This window comes from Notolepis coatsorum (genome assembly GCF_963971535.1).
Source record: "Notolepis coatsorum genome assembly, chromosome: 14".
NCBI classification, from domain to species: Eukaryota; Metazoa; Chordata; class Actinopteri; order Aulopiformes; family Paralepididae; genus Notolepis; species Notolepis coatsorum.
Genome location: NC_140178.1, coordinates 75,884,464 through 75,898,071, shown reverse-complemented (window position 1 = coordinate 75,898,071; position 13,608 = coordinate 75,884,464). Strand labels below are relative to the sequence as shown.

The 13,608-nt window shown below is 40.4% G+C and overlaps 2 protein-coding genes across 3 annotated transcripts in view; one reads left to right on the top strand and one right to left on the bottom strand.

Moving 5' to 3' along the window:
* The first annotated feature begins 1,381 nt into the window (after positions 1-1,381).
* Positions 1,382-4,503, top strand: zbedx (zinc finger BED-type containing X). Its single transcript, XM_084328698.1, has 2 exons — positions 1,382-1,677; positions 2,095-4,503. Exons 1-2 carry the CDS (start codon positions 1,486-1,488, stop codon positions 3,805-3,807), a joined length of 1,905 nt encoding a protein of 634 aa, XP_084184824.1. The 5' UTR covers positions 1,382-1,485; the 3' UTR covers positions 3,808-4,503.
* Positions 4,504-7,820: 3,317 nt separating this feature from the next.
* aimp2 (aminoacyl tRNA synthetase complex interacting multifunctional protein 2) overlaps positions 7,821-13,608 on the bottom strand; it is a 34,222-nt gene continuing 28,434 nt past the window's right edge. For both annotated transcript variants that reach the window (XM_084329416.1, XM_084329417.1), the window contains exon 4: positions 7,821-8,791. In XM_084329416.1, the coding sequence (XP_084185542.1) occupies positions 8,400-8,791 (392 nt within the window). In that variant the 3' untranslated portion in view covers positions 7,821-8,399. The remainder of the gene's footprint in view (positions 8,792-13,608) is intronic.

Sequence of the window (13,608 nt, the reverse complement as noted above, 5' to 3'; positions counted from 1 at the left end):
CAGACAGACAGACAGACAGACAGACAGACAGACAGACAGACAGACAGACAGACAGACAGACAGAGAGAGAGAGAGAGAGAGAGAGAGAGAGAGAGAGAGAGAGAGAGAGAGAGAGAGAGAGAGAGAGAGAGAGAGATAGAGAGAGAATTAAGTACATTTGCTGAAATGCAGTTGTTCTTAATTTTCTCACTTGCTATGTGAGAATGTTAGTTATTATGTTCTCAATGCCCCTTGCATTGTATGAGTTGTGTGGAAGCGTTTGCTAGTTCTAGTGCTATCCCTTTGTACATTGTGGCTGTGTCTGACAAAAGTTAACAATACATAATGGTATTAGGAATACATTTGCCTCCTGCGTGAACTGTGCATAGCTGAATAGACTGTATTTTAACGCCGGTCATATGGTGGTACTTGGAGAGCCAGCTACGTTCTCAGGTGGTACTTGGTGTAAAAAGTTTGAGAACCACTGCTCTAAACCACTTTCTCAATGGTTTGTTCTGTAGCCTAATGTTGTGTGGTGTGAATAGTCATGCCTAAATCCAGAGTGTATGAGGTTAGATTTCAAATAGAAAAACACCCCCACCACCCCCAACAACAACAACAATGATGAATTGAAAATGGGGGACCCTGATGTAAACAAGACGAAAGTCTTTCTCTGGTCTGCATCCCCTTAACAAGTATGTATTGAGCTGTACTGTACCCATTCTGCAATCTGTTAATAAAGTTTTCAATCAATCAATCAATCAATAATAATAATAATAATAATAATAATAATAATAATAATAATAATAATAATAATAATAATAATAATAATAATAATAATAATAATAATAATAATAATAATAATAATAATAATAATAATAATAATAATAATAATAATAATAATAATAATAATAATAATAATAATAATAATAATAATAATAATAGAAATAATAATAATAATAATAATAAAAATAAAAAGAATAATAAAAAATATAACCAAAAATAAACCATTTGAGGTTATATGGAGAAGCGTCTGTTTCAATGAAAAACCAGCACACGAATCAACACATCCTCACAATATGAGTTTTACCTCTCTAGCCCTCAAGGTGGCACCTATTCACTTTTGCCTGTCAAAGACACCAAGAAAATGGAAGAGGAAGTAGAAATTGGAGGCTAATCCTAGAAGGAAGAAAAGCGAGGAGGAGACCATTTCGTCATCTTCAGTCAAAACTAGAGGCATAACACATGCGCAGTATGAACAGCAGTACACATGGTCGTGTAGGAGCAACAGAGATGTCGCAGACTCGCACTGCGCATATGCAATGACAGGACGCCTCCTCCTTGTTCCCCTCCTGCTAGGCAAAATCTTAACAAAGGACTGCCCCCTTTTTCATGAGGATTTCTTTGCAGTCAGCGTTACATTACATGTAATCGTGATTACCAAATCGGATTACGGTACTTTTTGTTATACATTTTACATATATTTCCGTACATCCAACATCTGAAATGGAAGTCGATCCATTTGCAACCATCGTCGAGAACAAAACGGCGATGCATGCTTGGCGTTATCGCCACCATTTCACATACAAGGCAGACCAAGGAAAAAATATCGTCGTGCAGTGTAATCTGTGTTTACCGAAGGTTAATCTGCTATCAACGTCGAAGACCTCCACATCAAACCTGAAGAAACATTTAGACGTAAGTTAAGTTTTGTGTTAAATGCTTTTTTATTATAGTTTTAAAAAGATCAGTCCCAGAACGGTTGAAAGGATGAATTGCCATGCCCTCGTGATTAATAACGTTAGTTACATTTAGCTGCATGTTGTTAACTAGCAACTCGTGGACGCCCCAGTCCCCTTCTGTGGTTTCTGATAGGCTGACACTCTAAACTAAAATTATATTGTGACAAAATGTGAATACGGTTTCCCCAAAAAACTTGACCCTATTTCCATTCTATAGGCTATTAGTATTATATAAAACGAAACTAAAACCTTATGTAAACTATAAACTAGGACATCCTGGTTGAATTAATAAATGAGCAGATAAAATAAACTCTGTTTCAAGCTTAAGAAGAAGAACAATTATTTCATGCTGTGTTTTTTCATTGTATTTCAGAGAAAACATTTGGGTTGTGAAGGCAAAAATGATGATGTCAAGAGGGGAAGAAAGAAACAAGAATATAACAGCGAGGCGAGTGGACAGCTCAAGAAACTCAAGGCGGAAATCATCTCCAAAAGCCAAAAGAACCAGTGCAAGATAGACGATCTCATCTTCAATTTCATTGTGGAGGATTGCCAGTCGTTCTATGTGCTGGAGCAGCCGGGTTTCAAGAAAATGGTTGAGGGGTTAAGCGAGGGGCAAACCCCCATGGACAGGGTGACCTTGTTCACTAAAGTTGACTTGGTGTTCTCCAGCATGCGCGACGAGCTGGTGGCAAAGCTCAACAACGTGCTGTACGTGTGCACCACAGCCGACATCTGGACGGCTAACAACCGGAGCTACTTTGGGATGACGTGCCACTGGATCGATCCAAACACGCTCGAAAGGAAATCTGCGGCTCTCGGGTTCGCCCGACTCCAGGGCAGGCACACGTATGACACTGTAGCTGGGAGGATACATGATGTCCACGTGGCCTACAACATAGAAAGTAAAGTTCAGACCACGGTCACGGATAACGGCAGCCCCTTCATCAACGTCTTCAAGGAGTTCTCCATAGACAGCCAGGACAATGACGACGATATTGGGTACTTTGAGAACGTGGGGAACATTCTCGAAGGGGAACCGGAGCAGGACATGCTCCTGTTTCTGCCGAGCTTGCAACGATGCGCTTCGCACACCCTGGACCTGATTGTGGCGGAGGACCTGTGGCAAGCGGTCTCGCAGGGCCCTATGTGCCAGTTACACTACAGCACTATGGCCAAGGTGTTTTCCATCTGGAGCAAATCCCACCAACTCCAGGTGGCTATGGATTCAGCTGAAGACTTGGCAAAGATGGCACTGGTGGTTCCGGCGGTGATTCGCTGGAATGTAGAATACTGTGCCGTGCAGAAGATCGTCTCCCTCACTGAGACGGAGCTCACAGAGCTGTGTGCGCGCCTGGAGGTCCCCAGGTTGCAGCCCGAGGAGATGGCCTTCCTGAAGGAGTACGCTGTCGTGTTCAAGCCACTCGCATTCGCACTTGAGCTCTTCCAGGCGGAGCAAAAATGTTACCTTGGTCTGGTCATCCCGACCATTCTCAGTCTGAAGAACAAGCTAAACGAGCAGAAAACTGTGGCCCATTACTTTGGTGAAGTTATCAACACTATTGTGATGGCTATCGACGTCCGCTTCCAAGAGCTGTTTGGCAGTCCGGAGGCAAAGATTGCTACAGCGACAACTCCTCAGTTCCGCTTGTGGTGGATGACCGCTTCGGAGAGAGATGAAATGAGCTCGTTGATGGCAACGGAAGCGTCCCAAATAGAGCCATGTCGAGAAGAGGAGGTGAGCAAAAGTCAGAACGTGGTGACTATCGAGTCGGAAGACGACTTCTTCAGCTATGGGCCCGTGAAGCCCACGGCCCAGGCCCAAAAGCGAGGGGTGATGGAGGAAATCCGTAAGTACCTTGACGGAACCGGGAAGAGCCTGGAGTGCCTGCAAGACTTCCCCCGAGTGAAGCAGCTGTTCCTCAAATACAACACCACCCTGCCTTCCACAGCTCCTGTGCAGCGCCTTTTCAGTCACAAGGGCAACCTGGCCACTTCGCAGAGAACCTATCTGACCGATGACTACTTTGAACGCATCCAGCTGTTGAGATACAACAGCAATGTGTGCCATTTGATCACTGAGTGAATGTGGACAGTTTTTTCTTCCCTGTGATTATTTTCGATTTTTGTTTTTATATTATATATATATAAATATCCTATACATTGGCACGTAATCAAAAAATGCTGTATGCCACAATCCAATGCTGATGGTAACAGAAATTCAAACCTGAGTAGTATCTCATTTCAAATGATATACAGTAATCCAGATGTTTTTTTGAATGCCTACCTATTTTGATAGGCATACCAAACATTGCCTACCATAAAAGGGCACACTTATGGACAATCATAGACCGTGACAGTGAAGGCCTGAAAATAAGTAACACACAATTAGGGCTGGAAGGTACACCATGATGGATCCATGCAATGGTATGGATCTTTTATATCGTAAAAATATATATGCATACTGTATATTTTTACGTTAAAGATTCCTTGCAGCAGTATTAAGAATTAAAAGAAAATATACTATTTTGAATGAAATAGGACCATGACAATTGTATTACAAGATGGACATAAAAAAGATGTATCACATTGTAATTTGTACTGGAAAACTATACCGTTGCATACCATTACACTGTCAAAAACTCAGATCGTGATATGCTATTTTTGGCATAACGCCCAGTTATACACAATATTATATGTATTTTATTGTTGTGATTACAAGTAGCTCCAGAGGTGAACTGAATCAGTGTAATCTTTGAGTTAGGCTAGTTTGTGTTTTCTACCGCTGGTTAACATAATTCCTATCTGTTATCTTTTATATTAAATAGAAAATGAGATGTGGAGTCGAACAGTGTTTCTTTGTGTCTTGCTTTAAAAAAAAATCATAAGAACTGGCTGCTAGCAGAGAGAGAGGGGGGATGGGGATGTAGCTCAGAAGTAATCAGATTAGTGATTGGATTACTCTCGGGGGTGGGGGGGGGCACTTGATTTGCACGCAGCCCCGAGTAGTACATACAGATTACTGATTACAGTTTCAAAGTAGTCTAGTCTGCGTGCGTGCATGAGAGAGGAGGCACCATTCATTCACTCAACCCATTGCTGCTGTGTCCCAAGTGTATTCTGTGCCATGCGCCCAGTTGTCGAGAGGTGGTTTGGTCTCGTCAGACAGACACCCAGAGACTGATGGCAGACTCTTTGAGATCTTAGATGTGCTTTGACAGCAAGCAGAATATAACGGGTTAGCACAGGTTAAGAAATCAACAGAGAGAATATAATATGTTGAGATTTGCTCTTTCTTAACAATCTATTCATGTTGCAGCCAGCTGCCTCTCTCTGACTTTGGAGTAAAGCAAGCATTAGGCCGGGATTATATCAAACTCAGAGCTCTACCCGCAGGCCCCCAAAATCCCCCCCTGCGTGAAAGGAGGGATCTGGGGACTCTGTTCAGCACCGCTTCAGTTGTCCAGCACCAGTTGTTCAGCACCGCTTCAGTTGTCCAGCACCAGTTGTTCAGCACCGCTTCAGTTGAGAAAGAACTGAGTGAACAGCAGACCTTCTACTGAGGTGGATGGACAGAGTTTTAAAGCAGAGGGACACTTTAAATGGTTTATTCCACTGGATCCTAGTTTATGACAGTGATATGATTTAGTAGCTATGGGTTTAACAAGGCGCCAAAACAAAGTGTGTAGACAGAAGTAGTGATTAGTTTAAAGCCCATCAGGGCTGGGGAAGGGAGGGGGCACTGCATGTAATGGGATTACTGCAATCTGGTTACAACAAAATAAAAAGCTGCCTCAATCTGTAAATGGTTTTGAGACGAAGAAAAAAAATTGGGTGTTGGATTAATTAAACACAGTTGGAAGGGGAGAAATTACCTATATTCCATCCATCATGAAATTGATGGTTGCTAATGGTTCTGATCAGTGGTTACAAACCACTTGGGGCTCCACTAACAAAATTACCATTAGTGGAACACAAAACATTTTGAGAGTCACCATTACCACAAATTGGGAGCCTATACCTAGTCGGTTATACATTGTAGAAATGGGTATAATTAACAGAATCCTACAGAGAACGTGACAGATGAGTAAATAAAGCGGTAGCATGTCAGTAAAGCCGATGAATTCTGGTGAGTAAAAGGATCTCTTGTAATGGGATTATAGTAACCGAATTACAAAAAGAAAGAAAAACATGTTTGACTGCAGTCTGGTCCTGGAGATTAGATTAGATACTTTTGGAAAAATAGGTCATTGCATGCTGGATTACTGAAGCAGTTAAAGGGGGAAAACATTTGTACGCATCTTTTGAAAACAGCTGATAAAGGCTGTATCAGTGATTCTATCCCACCCCACGTTTGCTGATAATTGTCATTACTGTGACACCTTTTTTTCCTTCTTCATAAAGCAATCTTCTGAATGATTAAACATAAACCTTTATCTCATTTACTGGTAGGAATATTCATACATGTTCCTGTAGCCTGTTACGTTACAATCAACATTTGCAAATGGAATGGACTGCATTTATATAGCGCTTTTATCCAAAGTGCTTTACAAGTTATGCCTCACATTCACATAGCGACAGTGGAGGCAACCATGCAAGGTGCCAAGCTGCTCATCAGCAGTTAAGGGGCTAAGTGTCTTGCTCAAGGACACAATGCCGGGAGGAGTCAGAATCAAACCAGGAACCTTCTGATTACTAGACGACCGCTCTACCTCCTGAGCCAATGCCGCCCCCAGATTTAAAGGGGCACTTCCACAATAAAACTGCATTTATTTTGTACATCTTTTTAGCAAAAACCCAAAAGTTTTGCACGCATTCAGTTAATTTGAGTTATTGGGAGTAAATGAGTTTGAATATGGCCACCGGTAATGAAACTATCAGGTAACAGTCCCTATAAGGCAAGGTATCACTATTTTTTTTTCATCTACATCATTTCATGGAGCTGTAATTAACAAGAGTTGAATGTCCCCGATGACATCACTGGTGGCCATATTCAAACTAATTTACTCCCAATTAAAAAAGGGTTTTGGTTTTGGATGTCTTGTGAGATTATGTGCAAAATAAATGGTTTTATTGGTTAAGTGACCCTTTAAATCTGGAGGCAACAGTGGATATAGGATATACTAATGTGCTTCATCACCTGTGATACATGAGCCGCTTCTTCCTCCTTCTTCAAAGTAAATAGTTGACAAATGTCAACATGACAAATGAACTGGTCTCAAATGTGGATGTGGTTTTAGCCGAGACGCGTAGAGGAGGGTAAAGTGCAGGATTAATTATAAATTACATATCCCATTGTACTCACTGCTCTCGTGGAAAAAAAAGGGCAATTGATATATAATGCTTCAAACAGAATTTAAAGTGCCAAAAACTACTTAAGATAACTACAGTAATGTAGCGAGTTACTTACAGCTCAGTCTCTGTAAAGGAACTTCCCATTATTCAGCCAGCCCATCATTCTAAGGAACCTCAAATGGTAAGTTCCATTTAGTTGGGCATTGGTGCTTTTGAATTCATATACAACAGATCATGAATGGGATTGTAACTCTTTCAACTCCTTCAAAAAGTACAATTACGTTTTTTGTATTCCACTTCGTTTAGTTTTGCTTTTATAAATAATACATTTAATTTAAATAGGCCATTCTGCCACCTGTTGGACATATAGGGTCCACTTGAAGGGACTTAGCTCAGGCTTTTCCACCCTTGGACACGGAACCCCACGCAAAGTTCTCCGATATGAAAATGGGGGATTCCTAGAATAGATAATTTCAAAATCAAACAAAAAATGCCTGTAATAGCAGATTGCTACGCGCTTCTAGACTGCTTAGAAAGCCACACAGCCAGTGTCTACACACCAATCAGCAGCTTGGAGTACGTCCCAGAGGAATTAAACATTTCATGCGTGCATGAGCAATCGCGACAATATCAATGCACATCTGTCATGCGTTTGAAATGCTGAGGACACAGGAATGTTCTGACCTCAATAAGGGGTCATCGGTCATAAATAGGTTAGGAACCCCTGACTTGGCAATTTGTGTAATTAAGTAATTTTTACTTAAGTAACAAAAACAAATGTATTGACAAAAGAAACCGCAAACATCAGTTCAAAATCTGATCCAAAGTGGAGATTTTAATGAATTAAGAAAAAGAATGCTACAAAGTAATACTTTGTCATGCTGCATGTCAGAACATCAGTAGGCCCTGCTTGCATCACATTACCACTGTAGTTGTAAAATGATTAGTAATTCTCATAACCATAACCACACATACACACACGCTAACAGCATCTAGAACAGGATCAGATTTAGGCACGACGTGGGAGAAGTATGTGTGTGGGAATTAACAGCATTTATTACCATTAATCTTGACTTAATTCAAAACCAATGCCCTGTCAATAAAGTCCTCTAATGTTTCCTTCCTATAGAGGAATATTCTAAAATCCCTTATATTAAGTTAGAGCAGCATAGTGGAAAATATATATTTAGTTTCCTTGACCCTCCTTGCTTCTACTAGATCTTTGTCCGTTCAGTGATATATTCCTTAAAAAGAGGGCAACAACAGAAGACATTTCAGACAGCGGGCTGTGTTTTGTTATTCTAATGCCCTCCCTCAGCACAGTGAAGAGCCGGGGTAGGACACCCTCCTGGGGGCAGGTATCTGGTCCTGGGTCAGCTCAGGTCACTGCAGCAGGGGCTTGGTGGGGTTGAAGTAGCCCAGGTTGTCGCAGGCCTGGAGCCAGCGTTGGACGTTAGCCGGGGTGGCGGAGACCGGTCCACCCTGCAGCACGCAGCAGTAGCAGGCGATGTCGGCCAGGGAGAGCTCGGGCCCGGCTAGCCAAGGGTCGCCGCGGCCCAGGGCAGAGTCGAGGGTGCGGAGGACGGCGGCTCGCTCCTTGGCGCTGCCCTCGGCCAGCTGGAAGAAGGCCGTGTCCACCCAGCTGTCCACCAGCGTGGCCCGGGCCGGGTCGCGGGGGTAGGGCGCCAGCAGGCGGAACAGGAAGCGCGCCACGTTAGCCTCGCCCTCGATGGGACACATGCTCTGGACGTTGAACTTCATCTGCAGTCTGGGGACTGTTGGGGCAGACAGGAGAGAGGGTAAATATATAGCCTACTCCATTTGATATACAGTAGTCATATACAGTGACACCTTCCCTCTGTATGGCAGTCGGTGCTCTTTAAAAGATATATGGACCATATGAATGAATGAATGAATGAGTATTTCGAACATAAATTAAAAACAAATTAAATAAATTTAAATAAAACAATAAAGTAATAAGCAGATTAAAAAACAAACAAGCAAAACAGTAATGTTCGAAAAGGAGTAGGATGAAGTGTAAACGTATGTATTCCTACCCCCACTCAGTTTCATAAAACCCAAATTTCCACACTGAAGATAAAATATTATGAAAAGAAAGAAAATATCAGTAATAGTACTAATGATAATCCCACTGAGCACTAGCCCACACTCAAACCATTCCACAGATTCACTCCACAAACTGAAATGCACATACTCTTCATTGTTTAATGAACAGCCTGTCTTAGGCCGTAAGGTGAAGGCTGTATCGTTTCATCCCGTTCCCATCTCCCCGGACTACACAATTTTCACTCTGGGTGAAAGATATATTGGTGTAGATTTAGGAACAAAAAGATCTCCATTGACAAACTAGCCCATTTTGCGCAATCATAATTTTAAAGTCGGGACTAGATCTTTCCTTGCGAACGGATATTTGGAATATCACAACAGAGTTTTATTTGACGCAATTGGTGCGAGTTCGGTCACGTATCTTGCGCTCAACCAATAGCAGCTCTCCTTGTTGCCAAGTTACAGACAACAAGAGATAGTGTAAACAGTACCGTGATGTTATCGTGTCATTCACGGAGTACATTTCGACGCAAATGGACAACAAACACATTCTAACGCTCGCAAAATAGGTTTCTAAACAATGTTATATGCATATACGCTACTTGCTATTAGGCAATCGATTGAATACAGCTGTGAAACAGGCCATAATGTTAGTGTTATTAACCATACTGTACATTTAAATCATATCGCCTTCTATCTCTACACCAACAACACAGCATTTCACACACCGATGCATGACGTCCTGTCGGGGAAATTATTCGATAAACCTCCATAAACACACAATCCGTGATGCATGCAGCACATTTGTATCAAAAACACTTTACTTTGTGATTCCCAACCTGCAATATTAAAGACGCTGGTACAATTTTCTAAAGATTGAGGTTGTACACAAAACAGTGCAGTGGATAGTATAATGACAAAAATGTATTAATAATACATTTGGAATAATGGAATAATGTCAAACAATTTACAAATCAATAAGTTATTCATTAACCTTTTTATTTTCCATTTAAAGATAAAATAGAATGCAGGTACAAAAATAGATTCAAGAGGTTTATTCATCACATACATACACAAGTTTCAAGTTTGTTTATTATTCATCACAATAAAATATAGTAAATAGTAAAATAGGTAGTTTACGATGAAATGCTTGCTTCTGTATGAGCCCCCGAGAGTGTGCTTCATACAGTAAAAAAAAAGTAATTAAGTAAAAAGTAAAGTAAAGAGGAATATTTAATATACATATATATACACTACAGAGTAAAATGAGTAAACAGTGAGGTGTGTGGAGAGATCAGCCACACAGTCTTTGTCTTGGATATGCAAAAGTGTCTTGCTTCACCTGGGCAGCTCTCAGCAACAGGCCTTTAAATAAAATTGGAAAATGACATGAGTGTGTGTTGGGACTGAGAATTTCTTTGATTGTATTTTGATAATGTGAGGAAAATGTTATCTACGTCAATCTGTGTTAAATCTCTGTACAGCTTGACTAGTTAATATGATCAACTAGTTTACAGCTTAACTCATGCACCCCTCCCCCTGTGTGTGTGTGTGTGTGTGTGGTGGGGGGGGGGGGGGGGGGGTGGTTAACAAAAGCACTGGTTCAAAAAGCTAACATACTTTAAACATCACTATGAACTAACTAGTAGTAAAACTACATACAGTATCTGAAGAAAACTAGAATGCTAGTTATGTCAACTATAAAAACACAGCTAAACTATCTCAGCACAGCATTAAATAGTGTATTTTTCACATTAGTGTAGCTAGGCATTTTTTTCCATACCTGCAGCCAAGGTTTCAGCCATAGATAGATGGTCCCTCTTGCGTTTGCCCTTCACATACACATATTTGTCGCTTTTCTTGCTAATGATGCACAAGACTGGAAGTACAGGTCCGACAAAAGCTGGTAAGCCTGTTCTGGATCGAAGTGTCTTCAGAGGACTTTCACTTGGCCGTGTGGCAATAAAAGAAACTTGAACTTGAGCCATGTTCTGTAAGTTTGTCGATGAGTACTGCCTTTCCGTTTCTGCCATTTCTACTGTTTACACAAATCTCTTGTTGTCTGTAACTTGGCAACAAGGAGAGCTGCTATTGGTCGAGCGCCAGATACGTGACCGAACTCGCACCAATTGTGTCAAATAAAACTCTGCAGTGACAAGTATCCGTTCGTGAGGAAAGATCTAGTCCCGACTTTAAAATTATGATTGCGCAAAATGGGCTAGTTTGTCAATGGAGAATTTTTTGTTCCTAAATCTACACCAATATATCTTTCACCCAGAGTGAAAATTGTGTAGTCCGGGGAGGTGGGAACGAGAATAGTTTTCTAGCCACTTCTCAGCCATCACCATACAGCCCATCTCTTGAAGTTAGACTCTCCTCTCCTCTTCTGTATCACAGAATCTTTTTTGGATATTACCCGGGAGTGAATTGTTTCATGCTCTAAACATGATTTGTGCAGTCTTAAATTCATGGCATGTGATTTTAAAAACAGTGTTTGTGTGTTCCAGATAATATCCTACCTTATTGATAGTCCTAATTGCTCTTTTTGTAGTGTGCATAATGGTTTTAAGTTACTTTTATAAGTGTTACCCCAAATCTCCACACAGTAGTTCAGATATGGTAGTACTAGTGAGCAATATAGAATGTACAGTGATTTAAGATCCAAGATGCGTTTTGTTTTCCCTAGTACTGCAGTGCTCCTTGCGATTTTAGTTTGTATGTAGTTTGTGAGGTTTCCAGCTGATTTTGTGGTTCAGTATCACACCTAGAAATGTATTTTCATACACTCTTTCAATGCATATGACACAGGGATGGGCATTTTCCATTTGTGTTAGGGATGCACTGATATGATAATCTCATCCGATACTGACAATACATTTTCTGTTATGGCAATATGATATTTAGCAATATCAACATGACGTTGTCTGTATAAAAACAAAGTTCCCACGGTAATCCAAATGTGTGTATATACTGAAAGTGATGAGATATGAACACACTGTAAAAAAAAAAAAAAATTACAGTTTCTTCAGTCTGTTTCAGTGCTGTTGTGCAAGTACCCAAACAAAACCTGTGTGGCAAAAAACACAACCCCCTGCGCAGCTAGACAAGAGTAAAAACACAACCCCCTGCGCAGCTAAACAAGAGTAATAATTATCGTTTGTTCACATCTGCCCAGTTCTACTCATCGGACCGATGCCATGAATAAAATGAACACACCATCATCAGCCAATATGTGTTTGCCAACATCTGCCCAGCAGATCATTAGACAGATGGCGGTAAATACTGATGTGGTTTCTGATAATAATGGTACTGTATGCATGCATATATATATATATATATATATATATATATATATATATATATATATATATATATATATATATATATATATATATGGTACTGCATCCCCTAATTGATCCGAGTAAGGCATCAAATAAGAGTTCAAACTTAATAAAATCTATTTTGTGAATGAAGCATGTATACGGAGGACATACCACATGTACATTGTCCATCCCAGTATCAACATCTGTCTAGCTAGACTGTCTGTTAGAGCATCTCTCTTTCTCCACCCTGTCTTGCTGTATGACTCTAACCCCCCCACCTTTTTGTAACAGAAGAAAGACAGGTGAGTGACGATATAAAGACTGCCAGTGACCAACCTGCCTAGCAAAGGTCTCAATGGTTAAAGTACAACAACAAGTTAATTGATTACACTATAAATACTGTAAGCAGTCTAGTGGAGCCATATTTTAAATATTCTAGACATTCCTTCTAGAAGTTTCATATTGTGTCCGAGTAATGTGCATTAGATACCCAACTGTGTCCATGGGCAATGAATCCATCCAAGTTAACATTATTAATGTTGTGCTTAATTATTACTTGGCAAGAAAGCCATCACCTGTTGGTAATTCCAAATGTTTATTGGCAATGTTACAACAAAGCAATAGCTTTGAATGGAATGCCCTCTAGTGGACAGAACATGCATAACAACTGATAGTATCGGCATAAGCCAATACGTACTAGTAATAGGCTAGTATAGAGCATTAAAAAGTTGATACAATTTGAATATTAAAAAGAATAAAGCATGACTATTTTAAAAGACTGGCAGCCTATTCTAGATGTAATTTTTGTTCACAAAAATGTGCTTTAAATTGGAATTTCAGTGTTTATTTTGGTCTTTGGCATCATTTTAAAGTATCGGTAATTGGCACAAAACAATACCCAACCCTACTGTCCATGCATCACTGTGTTATAAACTAGGGATGGGCGAGTTGCTGATTACTACAGCACTCGCCATTTCAACTGAACTTGAGGGTGAACTTTTTGAGGGTGCTCAATTCTTTTTTATTTACTTCTACCAAAAATGCTTGTTTGTGCCAATGAAAGAGACAACTCGCTCTGAAATCCCATGCAAGTTGTTGCATGGATAGTACACTTAACATTACCATGAAACATTTGTTGGACAGTTGTATCTAAAACATAAAAACAGTGGTTTGTGTTTGTGCATTTCCAAATTGAACCAGTG